Source organism: Prunus dulcis, unplaced genomic scaffold (genome assembly GCF_902201215.1).
Source record: "Prunus dulcis unplaced genomic scaffold, ALMONDv2, whole genome shotgun sequence".
NCBI classification, from domain to species: domain Eukaryota; kingdom Viridiplantae; phylum Streptophyta; class Magnoliopsida; order Rosales; family Rosaceae; genus Prunus; species Prunus dulcis.
This window is the reverse complement of record NW_023010093.1, coordinates 590-20,700: the sequence shown is the minus strand read 5'-3', so window position 1 is coordinate 20,700 and position 20,111 is coordinate 590. Positions and strand designations below refer to the sequence as shown.

At 37.8% G+C, this 20,111-nt stretch overlaps 2 protein-coding genes, 1 long non-coding RNA gene and 1 pseudogene across 3 annotated transcripts; 2 read left to right on the top strand and 2 right to left on the bottom strand.

Moving 5' to 3' along the window:
• Positions 1-2,182: 2,182 nt before the first annotated feature.
• LOC117612859 (protein FAR1-RELATED SEQUENCE 5-like) lies at positions 2,183-4,013 on the bottom strand. The gene is made up of 2 exons (XM_034341494.1): positions 2,362-4,013; positions 2,183-2,276 (listed from the first exon to the last, which is right to left on the bottom strand). The coding sequence occupies exons 1-2, from the start codon at positions 4,011-4,013 to the stop codon at positions 2,183-2,185; spliced, it is 1,746 nt and encodes a 581-aa protein (XP_034197385.1).
• Positions 4,014-4,727: 714 nt separating this feature from the next.
• Positions 4,728-5,639, bottom strand: LOC117612865. The gene is made up of 3 exons (XR_004583583.1): positions 5,572-5,639; positions 5,245-5,488; positions 4,728-4,835 (listed from the first exon to the last, which is right to left on the bottom strand). It is a non-coding gene; the product is annotated as an uncharacterized LOC117612865 (long non-coding RNA).
• A 1,674-nt stretch (positions 5,640-7,313) lies between these two features.
• Positions 7,314-9,892, top strand: LOC117612862 (cytochrome P450 98A2-like). The gene is made up of 3 exons (XM_034341495.1): positions 7,314-7,872; positions 8,191-8,588; positions 9,065-9,892. The coding sequence occupies exons 1-3, from the start codon at positions 7,389-7,391 to the stop codon at positions 9,707-9,709; spliced, it is 1,527 nt and encodes a 508-aa protein (XP_034197386.1). The 5' UTR covers positions 7,314-7,388; the 3' UTR covers positions 9,710-9,892.
• Positions 9,893-14,337: 4,445 nt separating this feature from the next.
• On the top strand, positions 14,338-15,386 carry LOC117612864 (annotated as a pseudogene).
• The last annotated feature ends 4,725 nt before the right edge of the window (positions 15,387-20,111 follow it).

Sequence of the window (20,111 nt, the reverse complement as noted above, 5' to 3'; positions counted from 1 at the left end):
CGTCTTTTTGCTAGAATAAATTAATCCTAATGTTTAGATATTTTGTTACTTTTTAGATATTTTGTTTTGGGTTATTACAATTTTGACCTTTTTTAGTGCAAAATTCTTGAAAAATTGGTAATAAATAATAGAAAAATAGAAAAAAATGCCCCGAAAATTGTTTCGGCCTCCTTGTGACGTTAGAAAACTTGGGAAGCTATAAATCATCCATTTCATAATGAAAAAATATGTACACCTGTTGATAACTCACTTTCGTCTCAACCCTAGCTATATATCCTTATTAACTTCAACTTCAATAACCTACATCAACAAACGTCTCCCATGAATGTTTGTTATCATTTTTTAAAATGACTAACCATGATCCAGGGAATTCAGTAAGGAAGATGAAGTCTCAATGAGTTCGTAGCAATTTACGGAACATTTTTTCAATTTTTGCATATTTAGTTATGAATTTTGTAAGAAAAAATAATAAAATAATAATTTAAGGTAAAAAGCAAGGCCATGTTGACTGAAATACACGTGTGCAACTGCTGAAAGGTGCTGCATCAGGTCGCGCCATGTGTTCTCGTGCTTTTATTTTGATTTTTTTAGTGCAAAATTCTTGAAAAAATGGGAATAAATAGTAGGATGATCGAAAAAATGCCCTGAAAATTGCTCATGCCTCCTTGTGACGTTATAAAACTTGGGGAGGCTATAAATCATCCATTTCATAATGAAAAAAAAAATCCAAAAGCCTTTTGATAACTCACTTTCCTCTCAAACTAGCTATAATCCTTGTTAACTTCAATTTCAATAACCTACATCAACAAGCATCTCCCGTGAATGTTCGGAATTTTTTGATAACTCACTTTCCTTTCAATCATAAAAATATATTTTGCAATATACAAGTATATTTCCTTAATGTTCATTATCTAATTTTTAATAATACAAGTATTAGTTTCCTTTCATATATAAGGCTGTAAAAGTATGTGTTTTGTTATAATAATTTACATACATAATAATGGAACAATGGTTTGAAGTCATCATGGGTTCGTGCATCTAAATCTTTGAACACGTCAAAGGTGTTCAATAAGTTGTCAATATGACGGCGCATGGGGAATCAATAAAGTATCTCTATCAGTCCAATCACATAAAATGATGGCGTACTTTTTTCGAAAAACCTCACACATCAGTCAAAAGCATTGTCCAATCACATAATATTTCTCCTTGTCTATATGAGTGATTATATCTTCACTCTAATTTTTTTTTTCTCAGTATATGTTTACTTTGAGGGATTCCACAAACATATATTATAAAGAAAGATAGCAAAAGTAGCAAAAGAACAAATACAAACAACAACATAACTAGTACGAAATAATCCCATAACCTTATCACAAAATTTCATGTATCCTTCAGATAGCAATGTTTACAAAATCGTGCACCAAAATCGTGGACTATTGGAGTTTTTGTATTGCCAATGTATAGCCTCCTATTGCCCTAGTATTGGCACTATATAGCCCCTAATTGCCTTCATTTTGCCACTATATTGCCCCCAATTGCCTGTATATTGCCACTGTATTGCCCCCAATTGCCTTGTATTGTCCCCATATTATCATAAAAGGCAATATATGGCTATACAAAGACAATGAACAATCAATACAAAATTAATAAGCTTGCAATAACAAGCAATAGACTAACAATATACACGCAAAATACACCGAATGTATATAGCGTCTTTTCTCAAAAAAGGATGTGATAGCCTTTCGTGCGCATTGTCAAAATTAAGAGTTGATAGGTCCAACTGTCATAAAATAAAAAAAATAAAAAAAAAAGCCAAATTGATGAAGGTTCTCAACGACAACAATCTTCCATAAGCCAAAAATCTAGGTCCAACTGCCATAAAAAAGAATTGTCAAATATCTCAAGAGGGAGATTATTTAAAAGAAAGAAAAATCCTAAAACACCTAACATCAGAAAAATACAAAGGCAAAAGAAAGCAAGAAAGAAAGGCTCCAAAAAATTAACACCACCAATCGAGAAACAAAAAAACTTCAAAGAAAACCAAAACCAATCAAGAAAAAAAACACAAAAGCTGATACAAAACGAAACAACACAAAATAATAAGATTTCTTCATATTGAATCATATTTCAAAATGCTCACCAATATTGACGGCAAATGAGCTTCGTATAGTAAAAACATAAATCACTTGGTAGGTCCATGCATGCTATCAAATTCATCGAATAACGGGTCACTAAGATTGACTGGAGTTGATTCTTCATTGTTTGATGGGGATGTCCTGCATAAACACCAAGCATAATATTACAATAAAATAAACCACTTGGAATTTTAGCTATTATTTATAAATATTTGTACAATCTTACGATGTGTTCGCCATTCTTGGGCATCGTCTTATATCATGACTAGTTTGTCCACACTGCTGACAATGTCGGATCCCTCGCTCCATTCTCGTTTCCTTTGCTCCCTTCACTCGTTTGGAGCTTCCTTTGTGCGTTACTCTCTTAGGGTCCTTCAAATATCGTGTTTGGGAGCTGGACCCTCCAACTTTGCTAGGACCAACCCCATCATTCAATAACTTCAACATCACCCGCGTATCGTTTAGGTTATTTGACAATAGCTCACAACCTTCTTCGGACATTAAGGCATGCTCAATTACATCTGAAGCAAGTCTGGACATTCTACTTCGCTTTATTAGGAGAGAATTGTTCTCACAATCTTTAATTTCATTGCCATTTGAATCTGACACAAGTCCAGATTTTGCAGTTTTCTTCCATCTATTCAAAATGTATTTATTGGGCAGATATTCAATTTGCTCCCTTTTTAACAATGCCAGCGCATGGCAACAAAGAATTCCAATAAATTCAAATCCTTTACAGCTACACGACCATTGATCGGAATATTTATCATATACAACTTCTGTCACTCTTGTTTTCCCCCTTTTCCTTTCACTCACTTTATAGATAGCTTTGGAAGCATCATCCATTTTCAGTTCCATAAAACACGGTAAACTTTGCATTAGCTCCTGTTCAAACTTTTGGAACATTGCCTTTGTGTATATTTCAGCCATTTGTTTATCCATTGTCAACAATAGAGCGCATTGAGGCTTTTCAAATGCATCAATGTGATCAGCAAGTAACTCTTTTTGACGTTGATGGGATAGTGCCCTTTGAAATCGTGTTATGAAATCCATTAATGAATTTCTCCTTGATATATATTGCTTGAAAAATGCATGAGAGCCTTCTGCTCTTTGACTGCTTGACATTCCAGTGGCAAAAATATGTTTTACATAGGCTGGAACCCATGATTTTCGCAAATCAAAAACTGAACTCAGCCATGGATGGTCAGTCAAACCAGATTTTGTAATGATTGCATGCCACTTTTCTTCAAATTCATCTATATTGTCAATCTCCCAGATGGTTTCCTTAAACTCTTTCCAATATTCCTCATAAGCAGTCCGTGGTAGTTTATCAGAGAACTTGGTTGTGATGTGCCATATGCAAAGTCGATGAAATGTAGTGGGGAATACTTCAAAAATCGCTCTAGCCATAGCTGCATCTTGATCTGTAATTATCATTTTTGGCTCACCACCTGGCATGGCTTTTTTAAACTCCTCAAACATCCAAATAAATGACTCAGTCGTTTCCTTACTTAAAAATGCACAAGCTAAAACAATTGTCTGACCATGGTTATTAACCCCCAACATTGGTGCAAATGGCAAGCCATATCGATTCGTGTTGAATGTGGTATCGAGCACGACAACATCTCCATAAAACCCATATGCTCGTCTAGAAGTTGCATCTGCCCAAAAACATCGAGTAAGCCTGTCATTAGAATCTCCCTCAATCTTGAAATAAAATGATCTATTGTTTTTCTGTTCAGCTAAAAAATACTCAGTCACCAGTTCAACATCATGGTTCTTCATCAGGCTACTCTCATAATATTCAAAATTGTAAATATCCTTTTTGGTAAAACCAATTTTCTCCATTCCTCCAGATTGCACCTCCAAAATACTCATCTTTTTATGAGTAGGTATATATCAGCTAAACCAAGTTGTTTTGTGAGTAGCTTTGCAGGTTCTGAAATATGACGATGTGATCTCATAAAATGCACTCTTTCTGGGGGTGTCATTGTATGATTGTGTCCCTCTACAACGAGAGAGAAAGCATACTGTTTGCACCCAGAAACCTTCACAACAACAACCCTAGCCTTGCAACCACATCTACTTATCCCTCGGTGCCTTTTTACCGCCCTAGGCTCTTCTTTTTTAAACACACCTTGTTTGCAACATACAAATTCTTTTCTTAGAATTTCTTTACTGTATTTTTCCCTCCCGCTGGAATGACGTCTAATACTAAAGCCAGCCAATAAAGCATATCTATTGTAGAAATCATAAACGAAATCAAGTGAATCGAACTTCATCCCAACTTTTGGTCTTTTCTCATTTCTGACTTCAGGTATGTAAATCATTTCATCAGCAATTACACAATCATCATTCTCCTCTGAGTCCCCAACCATTTTACTCACACAGATTATTGATACCTTAGATAACATTTGAATCAAACATTTCAGAAATAGCTAAAACAAAACAAAATAATTATGAAAGAAATTTAAATCTTGTACCATCATCAGTTGAAAACAAAGACATTTATAATGATTTAAAAATAAAAAAAAACTTACCAGCAACAAATCCAAGAATTTGAATGCAACTCCCCTATGTTATGGGGCAAAATTGATCCTTTTGTTTTTTGCTTTCCATTTAATGTCTCCTCCATGTTGATTCAATTAAACTTTTCCATAAGAGCATATATGGAAAATTAAGATGCAAACTTGTGTCAACCTGTAGCAGATTATCAATTATTAAAAAGCCATAAAATAAATTGAGGCAGAACAAACCCAAGATATTTTTAGAGAACTTGTTTTTACTGTATGTATGCAAGACCCATAAAGATCACCATTAGATTAACGTGTTGTTATTTTCATTATTTATTAATTATTGATTCAACAAAGCTTAAAGCCAATATACTAAAGGCATCATAATAAAACCCAAAGCAGTAAGGGGTTAAACGCAAGAAAGAATATTTACGTATGAAAATAAAATAAAAACTGTAAAAATCAATTTTTCAAATGAAATATAAATACAAAAGGGAACAAAAAATAATAATGATTACAAGAAATTGGAAAACATTAAAAGCAAAATCAGTGAAACAAAGAAACAAAGAGAAGTGGTTTTGCAGTGTTTGACTTACCATCGCAATTGGAGTTGAAGAAGAGTACTACAAGTTCTTCAAAACTTGGGTTTTACTTGTTCAGAAACGGAGTGCAAAGTTAGGCGAGTGAGAGACTACTGGAGGCTCTTTCAACATATCATGTTTCTCTTTTTCTTCTTTTCTCTCTACTATGAAGATCTTGCAAATAATTTTTGTGACACAAAGACAGAATAAGAGAGCTCTTAGGTTATAGTTGTTGTAATGGGTAATGATGAACCATTTTCTGCAACATTAATGACAGGGGTTTAACAAAACAGAATATTTTTTGAATAAAAGGGTTTGCAATAGGGCTGAAAAATCACATACCAATGAAAGAATTGAGTTGTGGGTTTCAACCCTTGTTCCTTCTTCTTCAGCAACGTCCTCCACAGCTGAGTGTCTTCTTTTTTTTCCTTTTTGGAGCAGCAAATTCGGCTTCTGGAAGTTGGAAAGGGGCAGCTCTTGTTTGTCTCCAGAGGAAGTTTCAGAGATAGGACTTTGGACCTCTGTTTTAAAGAAAATAGGAGATATAAAGAGAGAAGTTCCGGGTTGCTCATTTTGTGATGGGTAATTTTAACCCGATTGTAACAAAACTTCCTACTTAAATATGAACCGTTCATTTAAAACTAACGGTTGTTATCATTCCGCAACATAACCTCCTCATAATAACCTCTGCATTCTAGCAGCTCCCCAAAACTAGCTGTTTTTGTACAACAATGAAAAGTTTCACATTTAGATGCTAAGTTTAAGTCTAGTTTGGGCTTTTGGTCTTTTGTGTTCTTGTGGTTGGGCTCACTTGGGATTGGAGGAAATACTTGTCCTACTACTTTTTGGACTTGTCAAAAAAGTATCCATGCCTAGATCCTTTAAATTTATGGCTTGTTTATTGAATTATGATGACTTAAATCGACGAAGAGTTGAATTCAGGATTCTTATTGAAGTTGTTTGTTAAATCATATAGAATTGGGGTATGAGTGGTGTTAATTATTAAAATGTTCTCCTTGTTGAGTTAAATAGATGACAAATTTTAAAATTTTAAAATATATAATGGATAAAAAAAAATGAATTCCTAATGGGTTAGTTCTCGATGAAATAGAATATTATCTTCCACCCAAGAATTGAATTCCTCATGATTTTGTGTGGGGCCCCTTTACTTTTCATTCCTTAAATGCATGAATTCTCCATAATTAGAATTCAATTCCTGATTATGATTCCAAATTCTAATTAGTAAACACACCACTAATTATATTGAGCTACTATGATTCAACTGCCATTCCAAATTCTAATTAGTATTTTTTTTTTGCCGTGTATTTCTTTCCTTATAAATGGATTCTCTTTATGACCAAAATGATAAATAAATAAATAAATAAAATAAGCCCACTATAGGAAGAAAAAAAAATCCAAAAAATTCATGATAAAGCTCAAAAAGCATTAATCAGACAACGGAAATGCATTTTTTGCTTATTTTTTCAGGGGGTCTTGTACGGTCGCCCAACCGGCACACCCTGTGTGATGGGTCTGTATACTGGATTAATGTGGCAACACAGTCCTAACTCAACTTTGGAAGGGTAGGTAGCTACTTCGCCCCTCCTCACTGTAATGGGATCGTTTCTACTTTAATTTTTGATCACCTTCCTTACCAGACAGTCTTTTTTCTATAGATGAAAATGTTGTGATTTGTGTGAAGGAAGAAATATCTGGAAATATCAATTTGAGTTCTGGTGGTTGTGTTGTGTGTTTTTTTTTTAAATTCGTTTTTTTGTGTGCACAACTAAAAAGAAGAAGCCCATTGACTTGTAGACTTGTAGTTGAGATGGGACGCTCTGGGGTGCTCGAGTTACCTACCGCCCCATCTCGAACCACATCCAATAGATGGTTGACACGTGTCCTTTTAATGACGGTTAATAATATGAATGGTGAGAACGGATAAGTCTTGTCCAAGCTGAGGTCGTCCATACCAATTTGCATAATTAAGTTGAGTAAATATCACGGGGTAACCTCGTCGTCCAATTGCATTTGCCTTTAAATTGCTCACCTACCCTCTCTCTCTTCTCTCTGTCTCTCCTTACTCTCAACACATCACATCCACAACTTAAAACAAAATCACTTCTCCAAACTCTCTATCTCAGTGTTTCTCATTTCACATGGCTCTCTCTGGACTACTACTCCTCCTCATCTTCATCTTCCTTGCTTACAAGCTCTATCAAAGGCTGAGATTTAAGCTCCCGCCCGGCCCACTTCCGTGGCCAGTCGTCGGAAACCTCTACCACATAAAGCCTGTGAGGTTCCGGTGCTATGCCGAGTGGGCACAGGTCTACGGGCCCATTATTTCAGTCTGGATTGGATCCACACTGAACATCGTAGTGTCAAGCTCAGAATTGGCAAAGGAGGTGCTCAAAGAGCATGATCAGAAACTGGCTGATAGGCAAAGGAATAGATCAACCGCCAAGTTTAGCAAGGATGGGCAGGACCTCATTTGGGCTGACTATGGGCCCCACTATGTTAAGGTCAGGAAGGTGTGCACTCTTGAGCTTTTCTCTGCAAAGAGGATTGAAGCTCTCAGACCCATTAGGGAAGATGAGGTCACTGCTATGGTTGAGTCCATTTTCAAACACTGTACCATTCATGGTATGCATTTTATGTTGCCAAATTGCTTGACGCTGCTAGTTTTTCAAATGTCATTTGCAGTTTGTACTTTTTTAATTGTCTACATCGATATAATTCACTCATGTTATACCACGTGTTTATTTCATCGTTCATTAATTCATATTACACTTGTCGCTATCTATAATCGTAGTTGAGTTTTCTGAGAGGAAGTACTTGAGGTTGATTGATTGGTATTTATTGTTACGTATGATTGGATTCAATGCTACTTTATTAGTTTGCATACTTAATGTGTATTAATTGTGAATTTGTGATTTACTTTAATTAATCACCATATTGCAGAAAAAAATGGGGAAAGTTTGCTAGTGAAGAAGTATTTGGGAAGAGTGGCATTCAACAACATAACAAGGCTAGCATTCGGAAAGCGTTTTGTTAACGCAGAGGATGAAATGGATGAGCAAGGCCAAGAATTCAAAGCTGTTGTTTCTAATGGAGTGAAGATCGGTGCATCGCTTTCGATGGCCGAGCACATTCCATGGCTGCGTTGGATGTTCCCGCTGGAGGAAGAGGCGTTTGCTCAGCATGGGGCACGAAGAGACCGACTCACTAGGGCAATCATGGAGGAGCACACACAGGCTCGCACCAAGAGTGGCGGTGCCAAGCAGCATTTTGTCGATGCATTGCTTACATTGAAGGACAAGTATGACCTTAGTGAAGACACAATTATTGGACTTCTTTGGGTAAGTAATGTATACATGCAGTCTTTTCAATTTGATATTTCTAAAAGAAGGGTTATTTTTTCCTATGGGATACAACCATATATGATAGAATTAAGCATTGCCAGATCGGAGTGGTGACAATGCACAAGGCTCCTAATTTTTAAGAGCTGTTTTTTATATGCATATATATGTGAACGCACAACATACTTTCATAACTGTGTGCCCACTGAAGTTGGTTTGCAACGCTCTTTGTGCTCTTTATGCTCATTATTTTATGACACCACTTCATAATAAAATTTTTTTTTATTGAAGTATTTTCATGTTAGATCGCGTGTCCCTCAAATTCTAACCTTGTTGCCAAATACTCATATTTCCTTTTTAATGTTCTTAATTAGTTATGAGCTTCCTACCTTGGAGGGCGTATACCTTTCTGAAAACACTATACGTATATATAAGGTTCCTACATTCTAACTTAGTTTTACCATTTGTGCATGCAGGACATGATTACTGCGGGCACAGACACCACAGCTATTTCAGTTGAATGGGCTATGGCTGAGTTGATTAAGAACCCGAGGGTGCAAAAAAAGGCACAAGAGGAGCTAGACCGAGTCATCGGGTTCGAACGGGTCATGACCGAAGACGATTTCTCAAATCTCCCTTACCTACAGTGTGTAGCAAAGGAAGCGTTGCGGTTGCACCCTCCAACTCCTCTAATGCTCCCCCACCGAGCTAATGCCAATGTCAAGATCGGCGGCTACGACATCCCCAAGGGTGCGAGTGTTCATGTAAATGTCTGGGCCGTAGCGCGTGACCCCGCTGTTTGGAAAGACCCGCATGAGTTCCGACCAGAAAGGTTCCTAGAGGAGGATGTTGACATGAAGGGGCATGATTTCAGACTACTTCCGTTTGGAGCAGGCAGGCGAGTATGCCCGGGAGCACAACTTAGTGTGAATTTGGTGGTGTCCATGTTGGGGCATCTATTGCACCATTTCAGTTGGGCTCCAGCTGAAGGGATGAATCCAAAGGAGATTGACATGTCGGAAAATCCAGGGCTTGTGACTTACATGAGAACCCCATTACAAGCCGTGCCTACTCCAAGGCTCCCCTCGCATTTGTACAAACGTGTTGCCGCAGATATGTAATTAATGTACCTTTTAGTTTCTTCCGAAAGGATTTCAGTATCTTTCTTGGTCACAATTAGTGTCCAAATATTGGACGAATAAATTTATTCTTATGGTTGTAGTAATTGAAATGATGGGACTTTTTATTTCTCCTCTATATGTAATATTCCTCTTCATCATTAATCAAACTTGATAATTTAAATCTTTTTTTTTTAAATATTTCCACTGCAAAACATATATTGCTCGTTGAATATTTCCATACTTGATTTTTCAAATTTCTTAGTATGACATATTCACCAAATAAAGATTAGATATGTGTTTAGGACTGTACTAAGTTGGCTTGGGAACTAAATGAGCAACCTCATAGGGTCGTCACCCGGAGCAAGGCCAAGGCGATATCCGCAACTCAACATGTTACTTCCATACCGACTCAAGCCAAGGCGAAAGATGTTCACCGAAGGCGCGAACCGGTTATCAATTTGGCCTCATTGGGGCAAAAGAAGAATACCTCTCGGGCGGATGAGAGAAACTCTCGGAGTGAAGGGAGGAGTTTTTCGGGTTCGAAAAATTCGAGAGGACGCTCACTCTCGCCTGTTTCAGACGCTGACTCGAGCACATGCTCATACCATGGATCCCCGCCTGACGATCAACAGAAGAAGCTTACCTCGGCATCCGTAGGTGAGTCTTATTCTATGGCTATGCAGGTCATGGTAACGGGAGCTATGTCTATTGAAGAACAGCTGGCCCATATGAGCGAATCGGTCACCAAACTGACTAAGATGGTCGAGGAGAAGGATGTGCAGATTGCTTCTCTCATTAACAAGTGGGAGACACATCAAGATAAGGAGCCTAGTCAAGACGTGCATAAGAAAGAATCACATCATGAAGCTGAATCCAGCGAGAAAGGATTGGGTCATGAAACAGAGTCGGGTGATAAGTCGCACGAAAAAGGCAACACAGCCTCGGTGGGTTCTTTATCTATCCAACAACTTCAGGACATGATCACGAACACCATCAAGGCTCAATATGGTGGGCCTTCTCAAGATACATTTATCTATTCCAAGCCTTACACCAAAAGGTTAGACAACCTTCGAATGCCAACGGGCTATCAACCTCCAAAGTTCATGCAGTTTGATGGAAAAGGTAACCCTAAACAACATGTTGCCCACTTCATCGAGATGTGCAACAGCGCTGGCACTAACGACGATTATCTTGTGAAGCAATTTGTCCAATCACTCCGAGGCACTGCATTCAACTGGTACATTGACTTGGAACCTGAGTCAATTGACAGCTGGGAACAAATGGAGAGAGAATTCCTCAACCGCTTCTATAGCACTCGTCGCTCAGTTAGCATGCTAGAGCTCACTAGCACGAAGCAGCGAAAAGACGAACCTGTTGTTGACTACATCAATCGTTGACGTTCATTAAGCCTCGATTGCAAAGATCGAGTCTCTGAGTTATCGGCTGTAGAGATGTGCATTCAAGGTATGCATTGGGGTCTGCTCTACATTCTTCAAGAGATCAAACCCCGTACCTTCGAAGAATTGACCACTCGTGCGCATGACATAGAGTTAAGTATCGCTAATCACGATGGAAGAAAGGAAATGGTGAGTGATCATTGAAATGACAAGTCGTCGAGAAATGGGGCAGACTCTTTGAGGACACGCATCTTGGAGTCAATGACGATCAGTGCTACTCCAATGAAGATTTCCACTCGAGGCAAGAAAGATGCAAGGAAGGCCGAGTCGACTCAAGAACAAGAACCACGACGACACACCCTAAAAGAAATGAAGGAGAAGAAGTATCCTTTTCCAGACTCTGACGTAGAAGGCATGCTGGAAGACTTACTTGAGAATAAGGTGATTGAGTTACCTGAGTACAAACGCTCCTTCGCCTGCACGAGCCAAAACTGCACAAGGCACCAAACGCTCTTTCGCCTGCACGGGCCAAAACTGCAAACTGAAAAAAAAAGGAAAAAAAAACATTGAACTACGTCATGACTTGATCTCTTTTTTTCCTAGAAGGGTACGTAGGCAGCTCATGAGACCACTTTGAGTTCAGTCACATAATAAAATAAATTTGGAGTTTCTCATTAGTTTGACATTATTCGACTTCCAATTCACTCCGTCAGGGCTACATTAACATCTTTCGTTCAACATCGAGCTGTTTCACTATGGATAATTTCTTTGGTGAATCTTGAAAAAAAAAAAAAAAAAAAGGAGCTTACTTATACAAGTTTGCAAAGCCGGGCAAAGGTGGAATGTCTCGAGAAACAATCTTCACTTGTCTTCCCCTACGTAAAGCCTAAGCGCTTGAGCGGGTTATCACCAAGTCGGAGAGATGGATCAAACCCAAGCGGTATAGGACGTCTACGTTCTTCACTTTCTTTCCAAGTACCTATTACAACAAAAATACACATATATATATATATATATATATATATATATATATATTCTGAAAAAAGGGATAGGTGCTGCGAAAAAAAAAAAAAAAAAATCTGAAAAATCCTAAACCCTAATTCTGAAAAAAGGGATAGGTGCTGCAAAAAAAAAAATAAAAAAAAAATAAAAAAAAAAGACAAAGAAAGAAGAAGAAGAAGAAGAATGGGTTCAGGCTTACCAACAAGCAACTCTCACCACTTTGGTTGTTGAGATTCGGATGATGCAAACTTCAAAGTCGTAGACCTTCTCGCCAACAAGAGGAGTTTTTCTGCTGTTCTATTTGGTTGATCTCAATATTCATGAACATAGTGCAATTTAAAGAAACCAAAGACCATCAAAGCTCCTAGTGATGCTAGGGTTTCTCATTCCTAGTTTAGGAAAGTATCTTGCTTCCCAAGATCTTACCAATATTGGATATTATTAAGCTTAATAATATTCTCAATGATATCTACCACCACCAAAAAAAGAAAAGAAAAAGGGAACACTTTAAGCTGCACCTCCTACACGTGAAAAGGCCCATGTCTACAATGCATCATGAAGTGGGGGAATTTGTAGACAAAGAACTTTTGATGTAATAAATTCCATTGATAAGAAAATAATTAGGGTTCGGCGGATTAAATCGTGGGCCCCGTAATTCGCCCATGTGGCGTGTGACTCATCAAAATCAATTTAGTTGTCAAAAATGACAAATGGCGACATCCGACGGAGTGCATCAAACGGTTCAAGATGAAGACAAAATTAAAGGAAAGAATCTTCTGTGATTGACTTTGATTTAAATTAAATATAAATCAGGTTAATCAATTAAAGATAATCTGGTTAAATTGCCAGATTATGAGAATTGATTTAAATCAAATCAAAATCCCACAAATCAAGGAAAGTTATTTAGGTCAAGCATCCGACAAAAGCCTATAAATAGGATGTAAGAACCCAAAACAAAATATCTAAAAAGAAAGAAAATATCTGAAAAGTAAGGAAAATATCTTTTAGCAAAAAGACCAAATTGCCCTTGCATATTTTAATGGGGGAACATTTGACTTTTTAATCGAGAAAGAATTTGGGAATTCCACTTACGCCACTGTGTAGAGTGCGGCGAAATGAGTTCGTAGACAAGGAGTAGACCCGAATCGGAGCCGTAACGAAGAAGATATGGTCTAAAAACTGCGAAGGGCAAAACGGTAATTTGGCCAAAAGGTCAGATTTTTATACCCCTTTCTCTCTCTCTCTCCCCCGTCACTTTCTCTTTCTTCCTCTCTCTCTCTCTCGCGCGAAACAGGGCCGTGCGACCCTTCGCCTTCTCGGCGACGGCCCGGCCACCACAGGCCGAGCCGATCTCCGCCGTGGGTACCATCGGGTCCTCCTCCGTGTCGCCGTCACAACCTGACCAACCTCCACCCCAGGGCCGCCCTGAGCTGGCCGGAAAACCATGTTTTCCGGCGGAGGTTCCTTCGAAGCCACCCGAACTTCCAGCTCAAAATTCTCCTTCGTTTCTCCACCAAATCGTTCGAGTAAGGCATTAGAGGTCCAGCCGACTAGCAGGAGAAACCTTCAAAGGGTCGATTTAGCTCGGACCATCTGTGAGTGGACTTTCTTTCGTAAATTATTTTATAAATGAGTTATATAGAGGATTTCCATAAATAAGATTTTATAAGTGATTTTATTTTGATTTTATATAAATGAGTTTTTATAAATGAGTTTATTCGAATAAATTTCCTTATTTGATCTTGAGTACGTTTTATTATGGTTCCGAACACGATTATTACAATAATAGTTCTATAAGTCGGTACTGCTTATTTATCAGTTATAGAAACAGAGTTTGAGTTTCGAATCAGTTGAGACCGCAGCACGACTTGAGTTTTACAGTTATTATTCAGATATTTCTTTTTAAAGGAATTTATTTTAAAACCACCTCGTACCCGTTTTTTTTTATGGTGATTACCCAGAGTCGGACCGATGTCTACGGACATCCAGTATGATTATAGTTCAGTCAGTGCACTTGACTTTGCCTCACGAGTTACGGGGACGCTCGGACCGTGAGTGCCAGGATTTGCGGCTCGGCAGACTTGGTGTCCCGAGACCTGCCAGGATATGTGCTCATCTTCTGATCTCTCTTCAACTCCATAACTTCTTTGTGCACAAGTCTGTCTCTCAGAGTCCATTTTCCTAGTAGATAAAAGGATTAATTTTGATCCCCTTAAAATTCCCAAAATATTGGGTTCCACACACACCCTCTCCTCCCAAAAGTACCACCCCATCTCAATCTTCTTGTCTTCTACTCCTACTTGTATGGAAAGAAATCTGTTCTACATGAAAACTAGCCATATCTGCATTATGTTTAACACTTTCTCAATCCTTCACGTCAAAACCAGATCCTAATCTTTTGTTACTTCTCACTTTCGTAGTCCAAATTTTCAATGTTTGATATGAAGGAGTTGCATTTTTGACAGAATGAAGAACACCCACCTGCTTAATTTGATTCTTGTACTGACTTCAACTGGAGTTTTGGTATCTTTTGTATTTTTGATCTACTTTTGCTGCAAAAGAAGTGCAAAACATGAGCAGCAAGATGTGGAAAACTCATAGCAGAAGCATGAAGATGATGTGAAGGTAGAGGACTTGATGACTTTTCAGGATGGCCAAGACCTCAGAATTTGCGACATACTAGATGCTCCAGGGGAGGTGATTGGAAAGTCAAACTATGGAACACTGTACAAGGCTTTCTTGCAGAGTAGCAACTCAGTGAGGTTGCTGAGGTTTTTTAGGCCTGTGTGCACTGCAAAAGTTGAAGATTTTGGTGAGTGGTTCAGTTGTTGGGGTGTATAAGGCATCCCAATTTGGTGCCTCTTCTGGGATTTTATGCAGGGCCAAGGGGTGAGAAGCTTTTGATTCATCCGTTTTATTGGCGTGGCAATCTGTCTCAGTTTGTAAGAGAAAGCAATCCTGACTCTCACAAATGGGCCATTATCTATAGAATCTCAGTTGATATAGAAAAAGGTTTGGATCATCTTCACACTGGGTTGGAGAAAACCCGGGACGAGTCGAGCGCTAGGATTCAAGATTTGGAGAGAGAGGTTGGGGAGAGGGACGACATGATTGGGTTCATGGCCAGCAGAGGCGGTGAGGCTGAAGAAGACGACCACTTTGGCCTCCTCCAACCACAACAACAACATCAAGTCAAGGATGATGTGAATGTGTGCGATAATGCCATTGTCTTTGGCTTTGACTCCCACTTGGTGGCCGATGCTTCCAAGCTCTGGCAGGTTAGCCTCCATTTTCACTTATTGGGTTTACAATGTCTATAAATTTTGTTTCAATTAAGACTCAAAAAAAAAAATTAAAAAAAAAATTTCCACTAATATATCAGTATAATAATATTATACTATTTGATTGAGGTGTTGATATGAACCCACAAATAATTGTCTTTATTTATCCACACACTTATTTTATTTACTGTATGGTGTAGGTTTATTACCCATACGGCAGTATTTATTTAAAAGGGTGGTGCGGGTTTATCGTCCATGCCTTTACTTTTATTTAAATGTATGGAGCAGAATTAGTGCCCATACAAGCACGTTTACTTTATCGCAAATTTACTTTTACTTAAAGTATGATGTGGAATTAACCCTCATACTTTATGAATTTACTTTACCGCACATTTAATTTTATTTAAAGTATGGTGCGGGATTAACGTCCATACAGCAAGCAATTTAATTTATGAATTTACTTTACCGCACATTTAATTTTATTTAAGGTATGGTGCGGGATTAACGTCCATACAACAAGCAATTTAATTTACGAATTTATTTTACCGCACATTTATATTTATTTAAAGTATGGTGCGGGTTTATCGTCCATACCAGTAATTTCTTTATCAGTAATTTATTTTATGGATTAATTGTGCTGTATGATGAGTTTTTACAGTATGCAGATCAGGACCAGAAGTTCCTTGATCCTCATCATACAATTACATCAGGACTTGAAGATCCTTGATGATGATATTGATATGAGAGCTGACAGTCTCTCCGGTACTATACTTGTAAACAAGAGATCGGACTTGAAGATCCTTGATCCTTGACATGTAAATAAGGGCCTAGAGTTCCTTGATGATGTAACAGTACCATATTGGTTAAAAGTGCCATACACATGAATAATAAATGTACTGGCAAATGTACTGCACACATGAATAGATATGTATTCATGACTTGATGAATAGTACTATACACATGAATAGTGACGTATGCATAAATATTAACCATTTTGGGTAAACCGTCACTATATACAAAAGGAAACCTGCAGTTCCTTAAACTCATGGATGAGCAATTAAATGAGATGCCAGAAGTTCCTCAAAATATGGACAATTATGTAAGGGTTTGAAGTCCCGAAATATGTACATAAAATTGTAAAAATGTCCATACCATGAGAATATGTGATTTTGGCCCGAAGTTCAAAATTTAACAGTGTTGAGAACCTAAAGTTCCAACAGTTAAATAGACAATCCTTGAGGTATTATTGCAGATTGTGGTACGCCACATATTTCTTTGGCATAAGAAGATGATGAATTTAATAAAGTTCGATTTTGTTATAATCGACACCTCAAGGAAGAAATATATTTTGTGAATTCCGGTTGTTAAGAATACACCGCGAAATGGATAATATCAGTATAAACCTCAAATAATGAATTGAGGCTCCCCACATATTTTGTTATATTTGGGCCGGAAGCCCATGGACCCAAATATATGAGAGATCCTGAACTTGAAGTTGTGGGTATATAGTAGTTAATGCTCTTCACTACTATATTGCGATATTAGCGTGGCTTTTACTCAATCCATATTTCATGTCCATTTGAAAAGGGCAAATAAATTCTGAGTTTGTGTTTAGCCCAGGCCAAAAGTTCTGGGCTCACATGCATGGAAATATGAGAGATTTGATGTGGTTATTTGAACCTATAAGGCACAAGGTTCCAAACTGTCATTTTGAAAAGACGTAAAAACCACAGATACAAGTTTAAGAATGTGCGCAATTATTATAACACGAAAGGAGTATATAACAGATAGATTTTTCCACCTGCAATGAAGGTGCAGGCCCTGTAAAATCTATAAAATTACATTATGTTCTGGAAGCCTCTGCGCCTCTTAAGCTTAGCCATGAGTCTCTCGTGGTCTCCCAAAATTCTTTCATTTGAGACCTGCAGCATGTCTAGCCTTCTCAGTGTATCAACGGAGTACGAACTCACCAGTTTCAACAAGGAATTATTCTCTCCTTTAAGTTTCTCAACCTCCTGTTGAGACTCATGAAGCATTCTTTGAAGAGACGAATTTTCAGTTGTTAGCTTCTGAACCTCGTTTGCTCTAGCACGCAAACGATCAGCCATGTTAGAAACAGAAGCAGCACTCTGAATGCTAGAAACCATTGAGTCATTAATAGCCTCTTCCTCAGACCTCCCTGTCAACAGCATTTCATCCATTGGAGTAATGAAATTCCTAGCTACTATGACAGCAGTAGCATCATTCATCATCACAGAATCATTAACTGTGAGATGACGATTTTGGGATACAAAGGATGGACGCCAAACTTTGGCGTCAATGGTTGTTGTGGGAGCATCATTTAAATTGAAATAATTTGGGCAGGAAGAAGAGGAAGCCATTTTAAGAAGGTTTCAAAGAAAGTCTTACAAAAACTAAAGTTTCAGAAAATGAAGGAAGTTGAGTTGAAACGCAGTTGCTCCAATCAAGTTTTGCAAAGGCAATATCTACAGACGAAAATGTGACCACATTTCCAGGATCCCAATATCTTCTCGAATCCCCACATTATCTTTTTCTTTCCCAGAGTCCAAAAACTTCACGTGGCCTCTAATAATGCCTGTCGGCACTTTTGGCGTTTTCAAGTATTATTTTCGTCAAAGCCGATCTTGCTTTACGGATTTCACGGAGCTACTTTTTCAAAAGTATCCCGAGAATCTCGCAATTTTCCTATGGTTAATTTGAAATTCACCGGTTCTACCTATTCATTGTATTTGTGTATAAATGTGTTACTAACGAAATTTTCTTTGCAGAAGACATCCAGTTTTCTCCATACCTAGTGATGCGATATCTACTTGTTTTTCTTATCAGTAAGCACTCAATATGCCCGAGAAGCAAGACTATCTCTGATCATCCATTCAGGAAGCAAGACTATCCCTGATCACGTTTCCGCTACATCAGGGAACTGTGAAGGCGACCTTATGCTCTAATCTCCTGAGGTCCTTCTAGACTAGGAGAAATGAGAGCTTGTTGTCTGCTCCCACCAACTTCCTTCCCTGATTGCTTACCTTACCTTGCAATCAATATCACAATTTTTGTATCTTTTCTTTCTTTTTATAACTCTCTATTCATAAGAGATTTTATTTCTTTAGAATGAACATCTGAAGAAAGAATCCATGAAGTGATCCTAACTCTGAGGGTTATTTGTTTTGACAGAGGCAAAAGAATTGTGATTTTTGCTCTTGCAGGATATAACTAGATCATCAAGCACTACATTATATTTGCTGGGCTGATACAAGTTTGAATGATACTTGAGAAAAGTTTCTCCCACCTAAGGATGTAAGCAATACTTGTGTTATTTTATGCTTATATACTTATTTGATATTTTATCTTGAAAGGTAACCAAATGGGGAGATAAGTCTGTTCCAAAAGAATGGCTTGTATGTATCCATGAATTATTAACGCAAATTTTACAAATTGCAAGTTGGATACATTGATAATACACTGCACAGATTAAAGTCTCATAAGAACAAAATATGGGTATAGCAGTGATCAATATGATGCACGCCTGTTGCGTAGCAAATGATATGGATTGAAGTCCCGAAAGGACAATCCTTTAACATGTCAATATTGATATTGTGCACGCCTAATGCGTAGCAAATTGTATGGGTTAAAGTCCCAGAAATTAATTGACATGTATGTATTAATTTGTGGCATGCCTGCAGCATGACAGATATATGGGTTCTAAATGTTCCAACTCCCTAAATGGAGATTATCCACGCCTTACTATAAAATAACGCTCCATTGGAGGTTATAATCCACATTCTCACATAATAAAAGTCCCCTGCAGTGTGTCATACAAAGTAGGTATATTTCCTTCTATTCCGAACACCCAAGTATAACTTTCAGTATTAACAAATTTTGGGGTTCGTATTGTGGGTTTGTTCTTTCACGTTCATTCTTATCTATAATGGAATTACCTCATTCCATTTTGGTTAATGATATTGTCGACATTTAATAATTGAACGTGGTTCCAATCAACACAGCCCATTGATGATTTGAGTAGCTACTCCAAAATCAAAATTTGTCATTCATCAATTCATGATCCCACCATTCTCATGTGTATGCGCATACATCAATTATAAGCATTTCTTTGCTTTTGGGTACCCAAGCCACTGCAGGGGGTTTTTATTATGTGAGAATGTGGATTATAACCTCCAACGGAGCGTTATTTTATAGTAGGGCGTGGATAATCTCCATTTAGGGAGTTGGAACATTTAGAACCCATATATCTGTCATGCTGCAGGCATGCTATAGATTAATACATACATGTCAATTAATTTCTGGGACTTTAACCCATACAATTTGCTACGCATTAGGCGTGCACAATATCAATATTGACATGTCAAAGGATTGTCCTTTCGGGACTTCAATCCACATCATTTGCTACGCAACAGGAGTGCATCATATTGATCACTGCTATACCCATATTTTGTTCTTATGAGACTTTAATATGTGCAGTGTATTATCAATGTATCCAACTTGCAATCTGTAAAATTTGCATTAATAATTCATGGATACATACAAGCCATTCTTTTGGAACGGACTTATCTCCCCATTTGGTTACCTTTCAAGATAAAATATCAAATAAGTATATAAACATAAAATAACACAAGTATTGCTTACATCCTTAGGTGGGAGAAACTTTTCTCAAGTATCATTCAAGCTCATATCGGCCCAGTAAAT